The 16,328-nt window shown below is 38.9% G+C and overlaps 1 protein-coding gene across 3 annotated transcripts in view; it reads left to right on the top strand.

Annotated features, from left to right (window-relative positions):
• The window catches only part of PDE4B (phosphodiesterase 4B), a 597,395-nt gene that overhangs the window by 468,543 nt on the left and 112,524 nt on the right, over positions 1–16,328 (top strand). For all 3 annotated transcript variants that reach the window (XM_024249470.3, XM_054533468.2, XM_054533475.2), the window contains 3 exons: positions 2,139–2,333; positions 12,329–12,365; positions 12,475–12,545. In XM_024249470.3, coding sequence (XP_024105238.2) covers positions 2,139–2,333; positions 12,329–12,365; positions 12,475–12,545 — 303 coding nt within the window. The remainder of the gene's footprint in view (positions 1–2,138; positions 2,334–12,328; positions 12,366–12,474; positions 12,546–16,328) is intronic.

Genomic DNA, 16,328 nt, shown 5'->3' with positions numbered 1-16,328 from the left:
ATAAATACGTGAAATTTCTAAACTCTTGCCCACCATTAAGTTTTGTGTAATCCTCTCTTCACTTTTTAAGAACCTACCTACTTTGCCCTTAAAAAGAGTTCAGAGCCCATGACCTACTGTTTCTAGGGGTTTGGGTGGCACACAAAAAAGCCCTTATCCACAAAGGGGCTTTTTATTTTGCTCAACTACGACAGATCTCACCCATGGGAAGTTTACAAGTCACTTTATTATATTTTTGCTTGCTGCAATGTATGTGGCTAACAACGTAGCTCTGCCTCCAAGCAGGCTGGCAAACAGGCTGGTAGTATGAGTGATTGCCCACCTGCCTGCCTGTCTGCCTGCAGTCTTTGAAAGGCAGCCCCATCCCAGACCATTAGCCTACTGAGAAAATTCATCTACAGTACCTTGAAAGACCAAACACATTGGATTGTTACAGCTTTTCTTTGGCATTTTACCCAGACATTATCATTTTCTGCTTCTTATCAGACACCTGGAGTTTGTGGGTTGTCTAGAAGCAGCTTCTCCGAACGGTCTCTGGGGAAGCCTTGTAACCCTGCCTTCTGTCATTTCTTCTCCTCATGTTTCAAGGAAACCTACAGCTTCAGGGTAATTTGCTGCCTCCTCATTTTCATTCAAGAGAGCAGCCAAGGTTGCTTATAGTCTAACTGACTCTTTATGTACCAAATTACCTTTGGTTGAATTCAGAGACTAAAGAGGAATTTCACTCAGTTATCTATTGGGCCATTCTGGAGTTCTGTTATTAGGAAAGTCTGAGATTGTAAAGAAATTAGTTGCAAGACATGAGTCTTCCGATTCTGCTCTACAAGTTACTAGCCTATGACTCTGAGAAAGGTATTTACATCTTGCTAAGCCTCATTTACCTCAAATGTAGAGTAGGATCATTTTATATACTTCACAGGGTTGTTATGAGTAAATGGAATAATGTATTGGGAAGCACTTTGTAAAGTGAAGAAATATAAGCAAAATCCACCCAAAGTGAGCTGGTTGTAAGAACTAGTGAAAGGAAAGAACCAAGAATGTAGACATAAATCATGGCAGCTGAATTGGTATACAGGAAATTCACTGTTGTGGTCTAATTTGAAAAAAGGAGCATCCTCAGCCCCATGTCTTTTGTTCAGCATCTCTCTGCAAAGCTTTAGCTGGGGAGCAGTGAGAATTCTGGAGAAATACTAGGGAAGAGGATTACTTTCATTTTGAGGCTAAGAGAGATTGTGTGTGCAGGAAAAAATGCATATGTAATGATAAAGGAGAATGTGAAAAGGGCACAGTGCCCAGGGAAATACCAGGAGTGTGGATACAGAAAACAAGAGACAAAATCTCTACTGCTCCCATCTGTGTGTTCATTGATAAGAGCATGTTCAAATAATTCTGGGCTTGAGGGCACCTTTCTAGAGTGACGAAGACTGATAGGAAACCTTATGGTACTCCTCTGTGGGAGCCAGTGAATGCATCCTCCCCCAGAGACAAAGCTCTGCAGCCTTGGAGAGTAATTTGGTGTTAGCAGATTAATTAAGTCATTTTCTGTGGTTAAATTTGCAGATGAATATTAAATCTCAGGCTGGGCCTCCCATCTAATCACCCAGTGGAGGTTGTCAGGATAACACTTTGTTCCTGAAACATTTAGAAATACGTGTATTGTATATTTAATGAGACTGTGATATTTATTCATGACAGGAAGAAGCCTTCCAGACAGGAAGACTTTACTCATGTGATAGTTCAGGGTCTGACACCTAGAGCTGTGCTGAATGCCCCCTCTAGAGTTGCTTATTATCACCAAGTTGTTGTATGCCTGGCACCAATGCTGAATTTGTCAAAGTTACTCATGTCACTGAAAGGCCATGGAGTTTGCTCCTGGGTTCAAATTCTGGCTCCATTATTTGCTAATGGTGGGCATGGGTAAGTAACTGAACTTCAGTGTGACTCAGTTTCCTATACATAACATGAAAATAATAATGACTGCAACTCTAAGCTGTGTTGAGGATGAAAACTTTCCATAGTACATAGTTTTATGTAAAATGCTTAGCGTATAGTACCTGCCACACATTGGTTCTCAGTGTATACTATGTGTCCTCCTCCATGGTTACCATGTGACCAGAGTTTCCTACTTTCTCTTTAAGCTTTGATGTGGAAAATGGCCCTTCCCCAGGTCGGAGTCCACTGGATCCCCAGGCCAGCTCTTCCTCTGGGCTGGTACTTCACGCCACCTTTCCTGGGCACAGCCAGCGCAGAGAGTCATTTCTCTACAGATCAGACAGCGACTATGACTTGTCACCAAAGGCGATGTCAAGAAACTCTTCTCTTCCAAGCGAGCAGTAAGTACAAGCTCTGTCTGGCTTCCAGTTTCACACTTACCTCATCTCTACCCAGGTCACAGTGGCAGCAACAACATTTCCCCATTAATCTACAGTAAGGATGAAGGAAGAAAATGAATATGAGCAGGGGTGACATGATGACCATTTTAAGGACATTAATGCTCTATAGCATGCGGAATATGTAGCTGGGGTCTCCAAGGGTGTTGGAAAACCTAGACACAATGTTTACTTTACATCTTTTACTGATACCTTAAAAAAAATTATTTTGCTTCATTTCCTGAACTGCTGAGTCATTTACAGCATGAGAACCTTAACAGTTTTTATACATCACACTTGAAATTTCAGCTGCATGTGCAGTTTTCATGAGGCTCCAGCAAAGAGGAAATATGGTGATTGGTTATATGCATGCTGTCTCAGTGGCCTTTGCTTGGTGACTTTAATAAGATGTCATTCAGCCACATGCCTGTGTCCCTTCTCTGAAATCTTAACACAATGCCCACTTGTTGCCTGGCCCCTTGGTGAGACACACACACTCCACCGCCCTATAAAGCACTGCTGATATTTTTGTTTTGCCGCTATTAATTGTAAATCTCTAAATTTTATTTAAAGAACAAGGTCTAGGTTGTGTCACCCATTTATTAAATTTCCAAAACCAAATAAAATTGAATTCTGGAATTCATGCCTTAAAAGGTTTCTGGGCACAGATACAATTGTTTTTATATTATACGTCATAAAAGTATCAGTAGCTCCCTGAAGTCTACAGTTTGGAAAATTCCACTCTGTTCTCTTCTGCTATTGGAAAGGAAGTCAAAAATTTCACCCTCTGGTGAAAGGGGGAATCTTGAAGCTACCAGCAAAAAAATATTCCTCGAGGCATTTCTGCCAGCACATTTTAATAGAAGCACCCCTGCCCTAAAATATCTCAATCATTGTGTGGGCCCAAATTCATTTTTCAGTCATTCGGCAAAATTTACTGATTCTGTCCTTTGTGCCACACATTGTGTCAATCTCTGGTGATAAAAGACAAAAAAAAAAAAACAGTGTAAAAATCACAGATGAGTTAAAAGCATATCTCATTCTCAAAAAATGTGCATGCTCTCAGGGAGGTTACAGCTAAATAAGAAAGATAAGAGGAACACACACATACACACATAACAGAGTGAAAGGAAATAACGTTTAATGAGCACTTCCCATGGAGCCGAGCTCATGTTCTTATGTTATCTCTGTTAATCTGTCAGGTAGGTGCCTTTATTGTCTCCACTCCATAGATGATGAAACTGGGACTCTGAGAGATTGAGAAACTTGCCCCTATCCCATGACTATGTATCATGCTGTGTCCCATGATGTGGCTAAGGCTGACAATATTAAAAACTTTTGGAATCTTTCCATCCATGTTCTTCAAATTGCAAAGTGGCATCTCTACCACTAGGTAGAAAACAAATGACTGCAGAGTAGAGGTGTCCGAGGCTGCAGGAGAGGTAGTTAGCCAGCCACTTTGCTGTAGATCTTGTAGAACCCAAGGCATTTCTGACAAAAGTTTGAATGGGGGTCTTTGAATGCAAAGATATTGGGAATTCTTTCCTTCACCAAGATAAACACCTTTCTAGGCTTCATCATGGGAGAGCGTAGGTCATGTGGTGAGCTCAAAGTAATTAGAGCTTAATTCACATAGTATTTTACAGGTGAAAGATTAGCTTTGAAATCTTGTCATTCCCCAAAAACTAATTCCCTGGCTAAGAGCTCTCCAGACTCAAGCCAAACGGCAGGAAGAATCTCAGTCATTCAGAGTCACCCCAGAAAACTCTACCGCACTTCCAGATTAAATCTTGTGTTTCATTATTTGGAATCAAAAGGTCGTAGAAATGTTAAACTTGAAGAGACCTTAAAGATCACAATCCAACTTAATCTACGGCAGTTGAAACAGAGGTGTAGTTCTAAATGACACTGCATCCAGCATCCCCGTTACTGGTAGTTTACTGTCCTTTCAATTTTACTGGCCAGTGAAATTCCCCACCACCCGCCCCACCCCCTGCCCCCAGTAACTTTAGAACCTAAGTTTTCCAACTTTAAATTTAGGCAAGTAAAAATTATATATGTAAATTATCTAATACCATTATCACTTTTTAAAGATAAGGACTTAGATAAAAAGTAGGATGGGCACAATTTCATAATAAAAAGCAGCCTTTCCCAAGAAAACAAGGTTGGCAACATAATACCACCCTATCAAAAATACTGATAACAGGATATATTAAAATCTTTGTGTGAATGAAAATAGCACAAGATTTTGTTTTTCAAATATTTCAGTATCACAGAAAAAATTTTTATATATTTGTCAGTTTTGGAATTATATTTCACAACACACTGAGAAGTAGAGTTCGAATAATATCAAGCTTTTTCTAGTAATTTAGTTTTAAGTTGGCAAATCCAGTTTCACACAATATCTGAATCTGAACTAAAGTAATGCTCTTAAAGCTATTTCACATGATTATTAACTCTTTAAGATGAATTGAAACAGAGGAACAGCAGCTCCCCACACTTCCCGCTCCTTTTCTTGCCTTCTAACCATAGATCCAGGAAGCAAGAAGGGTGCTAATAGACCAAGAGTCTAGATATGAAGGCCATTGGGTGAGGGCTGCTGGATGTTCCCTGCTCACAGACCTCATACCCAGCACAGAGCTGTCATGAATTTTTTATGAATGGTGGAAAACTTTGCATAATTCTATTGCATTAAATCCTAGTAATAAAGGAAACACTATCTTTTAAAATTCTCTCATCTGAATTTTTTCAGAAGAGTAACAGAAAATTATAGTCAGGGGAGAGTGAGTGAAAAGATATTAAGAGTAAAAATGTGAACAAGAAAAATTAAAAGTGGCTTTAACTTTGAGCAACAAAGGAGAGAGCAGAATAAGGCTTTATAGTAAAGTAAAGCAAGATCACCATTGGGTCCCAAAAGGCAATTTCAGATGCTTTCCTAGATGTAGCAATAGTTTGCTGGTTTCTGTTCAGTTCCTGTGTTGTAGTCATCCCAAACGTAATGCCTTCGTATACTGAGGTACAGATTGCCTCATGGGAACATAAAGTACTGGAAACTAGTAAGGCCAGTTTTACTGCTGAAAACTGTGGCAGGAACCACCATGGACAGAATGGAGTTTTGATTATCCACCTGCAAAGCCACAGGAAAGGACACTCCATGTTTTTTTCATTTGGTCATCCCATTTTGCAAAGCCTTACACAGACAAGAAGCTTTTGAAAGCCACCATTTACGTGTGGACTAAGTAGTCTCTAGAGAGAGCCTACTCATTTTCAAGGGAAATGAGACCTAAGAACCAAGAGTAAAAGCACAAATAATAACCCAATTGAATTTAAAACCTGTTTATTGATGGACTAGCAAAAAGTGCAGTGTGGTTTCTAAGACTTGAGTTAGACTTATAGCCATCACACCTACTAGCACCGTGGCTTTTAAGACATTGAATCTCTTTTATTATCTCTAAATTATCTGTAAATAAAAGCACACATTTATTATTTTCTGTATGCTATCTGTTAAAGTACTTTACATATGTTAATTCATTTAATCTCCATATCCCCAATGTGGTAGGTACTATAACTTTCTTGTTTTAGTTATGAGGATATTAGGGCACAGAGAAGTTAAGTGACTTCCCCAATAAATGGGAACAAGATGAACCCAAGGAGTCTAGGTGGTAAACTATATGGATATCTAGTATGTAAACAGACTCTAAATGAGGCTGAAAAATAAAAAATAATGCTATTAATTTCTGTTCTGCCTACCTTTCCAGCTGTTAGGAGGATCATATTCATTCTCTCTTTTAATAAATATGTAAATTTAGGAACTTTGTGAACAAATAAGACAGTTTCTGTGTCTTCAAGGGTACGGAAACATTAGTAAGTCAATAGGCAGTTTTAGTAGTTTCAGATAAGGGTAGGTGTAAAGAGCTATGCACTGGTTTGAAAGGTCTGTCCAGGCAGGAAAGCAGCCTACTCTGAGGAGGTTACAGCTCAGCTAGAGGAGTCAGGCAGGCAGAGGACGTGCAGGAGAGGCCAGGTGCTAACTAATCCTCCAGTTAGTGTGGGAGCATTTTGGAGAACCACAGCTCAGTGTGGTTGATCCAGAGGATATGAGAGGATGAGGAAGTGGTGAAAAACGAGACTGGAAAAGTGAGCAGGAACCTCATCATGAAGGGCCTATGTGAAGGAATTGGCCTTTATGCTGCAAGTGGAGAGTTACTAAGCAGATAAATATACAATGCAACATTTTTAAAAATAGCTCTGATTGCAGTATAGAAAATGGTTTAAAGGGTAGGGAAGCTTAAAGGCTAGTACTGAAACCTACAGAGCCAAACACGAGGCTGCCATGATATTCATGTGAAAGAGGATGGGGATTTATATTACAGATGATCTAGTGAGCAGTTAGTACCTATTTGCAAGTCAGGATCAGCGGGAGTTAGTGTTTGATTGAAGGATAAGGAAGAGGAAGGTTTCAGGCTTCCTCAAGAAGATAGGTGGTTGCACCATTTCCTGGGATCAGGAGCATTCTCTTACTACATGAAATAATGTACATGAAACTGCTTTGTAAACTGTAAATATAACATAGATATGAGTCCTCTTGATTGCAATGGACAGACATGAATTAAGATTAAAGAAGCTCTCATCAGCTGGAAATACAGACATGCAACCCTTTAATTATGGATGCCCTTCAACTTACAATGTCCCAAAAAGCCCATCCTAAGTTGAAAATATTGTAAGTTGAAAATGCATTTAACACACCTAACCTGCCAAACATTACAGCTTAACCTAACCTACCTTAAATGTGCTCAGAACACTTATGTTAGCATACAGTTGGGCAAATCATCCAAAGCAAAGCCTATTTTATAATAAAGTGTTGGATAGCTCATGTAATTGATTGAATACTGTACTGAAAGTGAAAAACAGAAAGGTTGTATGGGTACTCAAAGTACAGTTTCTACTGAATGCATATGGCTTTTGCGCCATCGTGAACTCAAAAACTGTAAATTGGGCAGGGTGTGGTGACCTGTAATCCCAGCACTTTGGGAGGCTAAGGTGGGTGAATCGCTTGAGTTTGAGGCCAGCCTGGACAACATGGCGAAGCCCTGTCTCTACAAAAAATACAAAAAATTAGCTGGGAGTAGTGGTGCGTGCTTGTGGTCCCAGCTCCTCAGGAGGCTGAGATAGGAGGATCACTTGAGCCAGAGAGGTGGAGGTTGCAATGAGCTAAGATCGTGGCACTGCACTCCAATCTAGGTAATAGAGTGAGACTCTGTCTCCAAAAAAAAATTTAAAAAAAGTAAGTAAAATAATCGTTGAGGACCATCCATATAAAAATAAAGATACCTACTGATATTGATAATAACTATAACTCAATAACTAATCTGCTTTTATGTGCTAAGCAGTTATTAAGAGTTGTACATATGTAATAATTAATTTAATTCTCACAGAACCGTGTTTTACAGGTAAAAATGTTGAGACATGGAGAGGTTGCCTAATTTCTCATAGCTAGTAATAATGCAGCTGAGAAACAAACCAATGCTCTTTGGCTCCAAAATCTGTGTGTTAACCACTATAGTATATATCTGTCTATATGACAGACAAAAATCAAGGAAATTACAAGTTAGTTTCTGTGTGTAGTGAGAAAACAGAGAAAGGTGGAATGAATTAATAAAATTCAGAGTGTGGCAGTGAAAGGCAGTATTTCTGCTTTCTAGAAAATCATTTTATTGTTTAGAACAGACCTACATACACTCAATTCTATGACTCAGTACTAAGACTGGAGTGCTCATTTCCAGTTATTCTACAAATTTGTAATATGATGGCTTTGTCACTAGATGTTGCTCTTGCAATGGTTCTGAATATCTGGACTTGCTCCTGAGAGGCATTGCCTTCTCCAGGGGTTTGGGAAAGTAAGAAGTGTATCAGTTTTCATAATCAATCAAATGTTTTGTTATTTCTATGCCGTTTGATTCTTAACTAGTGATTTATCAAATTATGATTTTTAAAAATGTATAATAGTTCCATAAATAATCTGGTAGCACTCAAAGAGAAGTTTTTTGTTTTGTTTTGTTTCTTTTCTGTTACTTTCTATAAATTATCTGATTGATTCTCTAATAGCAATTTTCTAACATACAGCATTAGCTTTGGCAGCTCAAATTATTTAAGGGAACCAATGCTGGGGATCTGTAAAATCTATTTTTTGCTTCTGAATGAAAGTTCTGTTCTCCTAAACTTCAAAAGTTCCATAATGATAAAGTCATGTTGACATTATGCCCTATTAATGTTTCTTTAATCTTTGGATTGTACAGTTTTAATAACTCCTCCAACTCATTCAACAATACATCAGCTCAAGGTACCACCTATGCATGAGATTTACTTATATTATTTAGCTTTTATTAGATACTAGACTCCGGAAATCCGGGAGTCATAGAAGATGCGCTTAAATCTAAATCCGTTATCTTGTCCCAAATTCATCCTGTTGTCTTATGAACAATGTGAATTTCACATCAGAAATCAGAACACTTCACTTGACTAGCCTAAAAAAAAAGAAAGAAAGAAGAAAAGCAAGAAAGCAAGAAAGAAGGAAAGAAAAGAATCAGAACAAACTACAAGATCTTCACCCATCTCAAAGTTCATCTTGGGAAAAATGGCTGGAAAGGGTCAGTTTCTGATACAGTTCACCACACTCCATTTATCACAGCTGCTCCTCTCTTGATTATTCTTTCTGTTTTGTATCTCTCCAAGAACCCTGAGGCTCTTCCTTTGGCTCCCTATTTATATGTACCACCCCTCATCGGGCCACTTCCTGCCATGGCCTTAACTATCCCTACTTTTGTAGGAAACCCCTAAATCTATAGCTGGAATTCCCATATCTCAGTCTTCCTGCTCAATGTCTCCACCCGGATATAAATCAGTACCTTAAAGTTCAACATGTACCTTAAAAACTCAGTGACTACCTTAAACTCCCCCAACAGGAGGGGAAACTCCTCATTTCCTTATGGCTTCACTGTTTTCTCAGATATCCATTTTTAAAATTGAAAATTATATTTCTTTATGACCCCTTATCCAATTAAATGTTGAGTTCTGCCAAACCTCTGGGCTCTCTTCAAGTTGTCTCATTCTGTCCCTTTCTTGGCATTACCTATTGCTTCTCATCAGAATGGGTGCAATTTCTAACTATTCTTTCCAGGTCTGTCCCCTCTCCAATCTATCCCTCCACATCCAAGGCATTTTACTTTCTAAAACACTTTTCTGTTGGCCCATCTCACTTTCCATCTCACTAAAAACCTTCACTGGCTCCTTTCTCTCTCCTCTCTCTTTTTCTTTTCTTTCCTTTCCTTTCCTTTCCTTTTCTTTTCTTTTCTTTTCTTTTCTTTCTTTCTTTTTTTCTTTTCTTTTCTCCTTCTTTCTTTCTCTTTCTTTCTTTTTGAGACAAAGTGTCACCCTTATTGCCCAGGCTGGAGTGCAATGGTGTGATCACGACTCACTGCAACCTCTGCCTCCTGGGTTCAAGCAATTCTCCTGCCTCAGCCTCCCAAGTAGCTGGGATTACAGGTATGTACCACCACACCCAGCTAATTTTGTTTTTTTTTTTAGTAGAGACAGGGTTCCTCCATGTTGGTCAGCCTGGTCTCGAACTCCCAACCTCAGGTGATCTGCCTGCCTCGGCCTCCCAAAGTGCTGGGATTACAGGCATGAGCCACCGCGCCCAGCCTGGGTCATTTCTTTCTATGGAGTTAAGTACTGACTCTATAATCTTTGTCTGGACTCTCCATAATATGAGTGTGGGAGGCCTTCTATCCTTATTCTCTACAAATGTCTATAGCTAATATGCTCTGCTCCACCCAAATAGCCATCAAACATCTTAATAAGCGTGTTCAGTATTTTCCCATTTCAGTGGCTTTGTTCCTGCCGTTTCTCTTCATTGGCAGCATCTACCATCCCTGACTTTTTAAATCCTTCAAAGTTCATCTGAAACACTGCTCACTCAATCAAGACTTTCCTACTTTCTCTAACCTGTAATTATCATGTTTCTTTTGGACTTCATGAAGTATACCCATTGTTTGTAATTCTCATTCTATATTAAAATGTCCATTACAGTTTTTAAAATATTTTTTGTTTCCCCTACTTTGTTTCAATTTTGGAGATCATGGATATTTTGTATGATTTGGTATGTCAACTATGCAGCAAGTCATAAAATAGGAAGCATAGGCTGGGTGTAGTGGTTTATACCTGTAACTCCAGCACTTGGGAGGCCAAAGTGGGCCGATTGCTTGAGCCCAGGGCTTGAGAGCAGCCTGGGCAACATGGCAAAACTGTCTCTACAGAAAAATACAAAAATAAATAAATAAAATAGCTGTATGTGGTGTTGTGTGCCTGTAGTCCCAGCTACTCCAGAGTCTGAGGTGGGAGGATTGCTTGAGCCTGGAGGCAGAAGTTGCAGTGAGCTGAGATCACGCCACTACACTCCAGCCTTGGTGACAAAGCTAGACCCTGTCTCAAAACAAAGCAAAATAATGACAACAACAGCAAAAATGAAGCATAGTGTTTAAAAGCACAGATTTTTGAAACCAAACAGTCTAAATTCTTACATTTGGAATCAGTCTCAGTTCTTCTACTTACTAGGTATGTGCTAGTTAACTGCTCTGTGGATCGATGTCATTTATATAATAGCAATATTAAGAGTACCTGCCGCAGAGCCCTGTTACAATAATTAAATGAGATAATACTTGTAAACTGCTTACCACAAGGCCTGGCAGACAACAGTAGTCACACAAATAATGGTTACTCCTTGTCAGTATTCTTTTTATTGTCATTGTACAAAGTGGGCACAGAAGACACTTGCCAGATTAAATTGAAGTTTGGAGGTTTCTAGCTGAAGAAAAAGGTGGAAAGAAAAGTATCATATTAAATAAGATGTCAAGTTAAAAGCCTATGACAGAGGAGAGGCCCAAATGGATGTATGTGTTGTTCAACTCTGGAGCCCCAGGCCTTGTGTGGTGCCTGGTACAGGGCACATGATTAATAATTATTGGTTGTACTAATGTAGTTAACAAAGAAGGTGCCATATTTGTGTGACAATTATGAGGACAGGGAAGGTAGGCTAGACACTGAGGGAAGTTCACTGTTACTAATTTCTGTGCTGCTATGATGATTCACACTGTAATAGCAAAGTGGCCTGATATTGTGACTGTAGCTCAAACCAACATGTCTTCTAGTACCTTCAATGGAGAGTTTGCTGAATGTGGGTTTATGTAGATTTCTCAAAGCATGTACCAGAGAGACAGTGTGCACTTCTGAAAACACATTTTTGACTCTTCCTAAATACAGATTTACATAACACTAGGTACAGCTTAATCAGTTCTTTGGGACAAAATGGAGTGACAATGGTATGATTATGGCAGGTCCAGCCATACACTCCTATTAAAAGCTTTTCCTTATGTACTTTAAGAAAAAGTTATATTAAAAACAAAAAGTAATGGGATTCCCAGACAGAAATCTGTGTTTAAATGGCATTAAAGCTGTGGTTCGAATCAACAAAAGCCAGGAAATCCAAAGTTAACCTTTATCCAGACTGTTATACCAGTTTTTCCAACTGTGTGTGTCCCTGTGAGCAGCCCTCCCTTTGAATTTCCTGGCTCTGGCAACAAAAATCCACAAGTTGCTTTGAATTACAGTACTCTGGATCTGTTATTTAATGGGAATATATCCTGAGGATATATGCTTACTTGCAAATGCTTTTATGTGTAGTCACTGTAAATTCAGGAGTCATGAATCTGGTACTAATTTTTTCCTTTCAAGCTCTTGGAATACCCTTTCATGCCAAATTGTGAGTCCTGTCTTATATCCAGGTAGAAGAACTTGTATAACATTTGTGTTGTTAACACTGATAAAATTTAATATTATAGCTTATATGTCACAGTTATAATTCAAGTAAATTTCTAAAGGTTCTTTTTTTCTCTTTTCACCAGACACGGCGATGACTTGATTGTAACTCCTTTTGCCCAGGTATGTATTATGCTGGTCCTGGCTTGCTTTCACTGTCGCTGATTTCTAAGTCTGAACCTGGCCATTTGTCTTCTTTTGTCCTTAATCATTTAAAACATTTTTCTTCTAGGTCCTTGCCAGCTTGCGAAGTGTGAGAAACAACTTCACTATACTGACAAACCTTCATGGTACATCTAACAAGTAAGCATTGACTTTTTTGTGGAGTTTGAATCCCTAACATAAAGGCAAAAAATATTGAGCAGCATTTTAAAAAATACAACTATCACATGGAAAATTGTCCTCTAAGCTAAGTTAATATACACAATAAAATTTGAAAATAGGATGGCGCACCATAGTATTTTAGAACTCATACAACACTAAAAGTAACCTAGTCTGGGTCTTATTAGTCTTTGTACCCATAAGACTCAGTACCAAGTAGGAATTCACAAATGAAAGAACAAAAGGAGGATTTTATTTTTCATTGACTTTTACATTTACCACTTTGACCAGTAACGGCCATAAATTCCATTAAAAGTCTTTTTGAATAAGTTATTAATGAATTCAGATATTCAAACTTAAAATTAAATGTAGCAGAAACTTCAAGTTCAATTTGCCTAATTTTTTATTGTCTATAAACAAGTTCATGCAGTTTAATGAATAAGCGTGGAATTATCTTCTCCTCCACCTTCAATTAATTATATGATCTTGGCATTTAAATTAATGTTGCTGATCCTTGATCTCCATATCTATAAAATGAAGGGTTTGAACTTTATATTCCTTGCAGTAACACTTTCTCCAAAATCATTTCAAATCTATGAGCCTAAGCTAAGTTCTGTTCAGTTCACTCTTCTGCATGTTTTAAAAAAGTGTCACAAAGGTCAGAGAGTCATAGAACCCATGATCCTGGAATGAGAGGACTGGAGGAGGCCTTTGAGACCATTGATTCTCTTGTTTAGGAGAAACCTAAGCTCTCAAGAATCCAGTGACTTGCTAACAACTCCCTCCCACCGCATAAGTTAGAGACACATCAGGGCCAAAACCTACATCTAATTTTTCAGAATTAGATGAACTACAGAGTATCCTATATCTCCAGTCTTTGTGAAATTATTTTTCAGTCCTTTGCTTTGCTTTCATACAAATTTTCATAGAATAGATTCGTTAAAAGTGGGAGTAAACCCTGCTTTGAATGTTTGCTTTTTCTTTCACTGTTTTATGACTAGGCTTTCTTGTGAGATGACTCTGTATTCTCTGATCAAACTTCCATATGAGTGATCTTTCTCACATGTTGTTTGACTGTGTCACCCTCCAGCTTGAGGCATTTCAGTGGTCCAGTGTTATCATTAAGATAAAGTTTAAATGCTGGTGCTTGGCACCCAAGACAACTTAATTTGATTGGTAGTTGCTTGGGTTTATATTTAGTGCAATGTATATGAAATCTAGAGGCTTGTCTCAGCCTCTTTTGGGTAGAACTCCATTTATTTATTTATTTATTTACTTATCTATTTATCCATCCAACTAGTATTTATTTAGTACGTACCATCCATTCATACATGGATATATGCATTTAACAAATAACTACTGGCACCCCCATCGGTACCAGGCACTGGTAATATAATAGTGACAAGAGCAGACAAGTTCTCTCCTCTTTTAGGGCTTACATTCTGATACAAAATGCTGTAGGATGCAGTGTAAACAATCAGACCAGGTCTCTAGCCATGTGGAACTATGTTCAATAATCATGGTCTATTGTTCTCTGCATACTCTCTTCTCTATCCTAATTATGGACTTGCTGTTCTTTCTTCCTAAAATGTCTGTTTCCACTTGCCAGTGTCTGCTTGGCCAAATCCTGATTGTCTTTATGTCCCATCTCTAGTATCACCTTCACTGAGATGCTTTCCCTGACCTCACCAAACCTGGCTGAGTGACCCTCATTTGGATCCAGAGTACTCTGAAAACCTTATCACTATCTTTATGGATCTCTGCCCACCACTAGATTGTGTGCCCCTTAGAAGTAAGAATTGGGTTTAGTTTTTCTTGAATTCCCAAGAATAGCAGAATGCCTGACATACAGTTTGTGCTTCATAAAAATTCATCACATATATGAATTTCTGAATAAATAATTGTTGGAGGAAAGACCACCAATTATTTAGAAAATTATATTTGCAGGATTGATCCCTTCTCTATGATTTTTTCTTTGTAGAATATGGCCTCTGGCTTCATAGCCCATTTCTACCCCCTCGAAAATGATGCACTTGGGCAAGCTAATTACCCTCTCTATATCTCAGTTTTCTAATGTGTAAAATAGGGTTGTTGTGAGGATTAAATGAACTGATATTTGCAAAGCACTTAAAACAGCATCTTGCACAAAGTAGGTGCTCAATAAAGGTGAGCTATTATAATGGATCGTTACATTTCTCTTGCTGAATCCAGAAGTGGTGTAACACTTTGGGGTTTTCATATCTGTTGTCAGCTTAGATCACCATAAATGATATTCATGGTATTGAACGAATAAAGGTATTGTTACCCCCACTCTATGGATAAGGAAACAAAGCTTACGGAGATTAAATGACTTGGGCAGGAACGTACAGCTTCCAGTGGGCGATAGAGTTTTCCTTGAAACCTGGAATCCTGTCATTGCAGTGCTCTTTTCATTTGCCAAACCTGTTAAGTCTTCTGGGTTATAGGAAGAAGTCCCTGGAAGGCTTTGGAACAGAAAGACATTTAGGAAGAACTTATGGAATAGATGAAGATCAGAAAGCCTGAAGACAGACAGTAGCTAAAACAATATTTTCAGGAATTAAATGTGAGGGTATAGCTCTGAACCAGAATGATGGAGATGGGAATGGGGAGGAAGGGATTAATATGGACACATTTTAAAGGCTTCTTAAGCATGGCTGGACTGAGAACCACTACATTGCACAGCACTAGGGAGAAGGCGGGGTGGGTGGTGGTGTTCTCATTCTTATTTGTTAGCGTGGGTTTGAGGGTTTTTACCTCTGTTAGTAGTATCAGAACATTCAGCCCAACCCTGCTGATGAATAAGCTGTGCCAACTGAAACGACTTTCTCAATAATCAGGCCTTTCCAAACCCTTGAGGGTTTTGGTCCTTGTGAACTTTTAGGAACCAAGTACCCCAAGACCATAATTGCCATAGCATAGCTGAAGCACAGCCCTTCCCACACTCTGGCTGAGGACTACCCTTCAAGTCACGGCCCCTTGTGTCACCCTTTGTCCAAAGCAAGCCATGCTTATCACACAAAGCAGGCCTCCAGTGGTAAGACAGTTGTATCTAATGATCTTTCTCAAATTCATACCCATGTGTACAGAGTTGATCCTGTTACTGATTGCAAGTACTACCTTGTCACCAACAAAAATTCAAGACAGGGCACATTTACCACTAGAGCTTCACCAAAGGGAGTTGAGAATGGTGCAGTCTAGCTCAGACTCAGTCCTGAATAATGGATTTCAGACATCGGGGAGCTGAAATCAATGAAATCAATTAGCCATCTCTGGAGCAGCCTGGCAGGGGCAGGTTGGAAAACTGACTGTCCATTTAATGCACTCCATTTTATTTCTAGATAGTGAATACCTTCAAACCACTAAAGAAAAGCCAAGAGAAGGAACTGAAGACAATAATGTTTGGCAGGAATGGATACAACATACAGAAAGCATACCCCCACCCCAACACACACACACACACACACACACACACACACGTATACACAGAGTTATCTTAACAGCTGAAACTGTAGAATTCATAGAACTCAGATACTGCTTTCTGGGATATTTGACTTCGGATCCAGGGTGCCACTCCCTGCCTTGAATGTAGCATTTAAGCAATAGTTATGTCCTAGGAGTGGTTTTCATGAGACATCTGGTTAGTGTGGTTTATTGTAGGAAAAGGAACTCCCACATAGAACTATACTTCTCATAAGTCAAGATTTCTTTTATCTTTTGGCTCTTTGCTATGCATAAAAGCAGTCC

The sequence above is a fragment of the Pongo abelii genome, chromosome 1 (assembly GCF_028885655.2).
Source record: "Pongo abelii isolate AG06213 chromosome 1, NHGRI_mPonAbe1-v2.0_pri, whole genome shotgun sequence".
Classification (NCBI taxonomy): domain Eukaryota; kingdom Metazoa; phylum Chordata; class Mammalia; order Primates; family Hominidae; genus Pongo; species Pongo abelii.
This window is presented reverse-complemented; position numbering and strand designations above follow the sequence as displayed.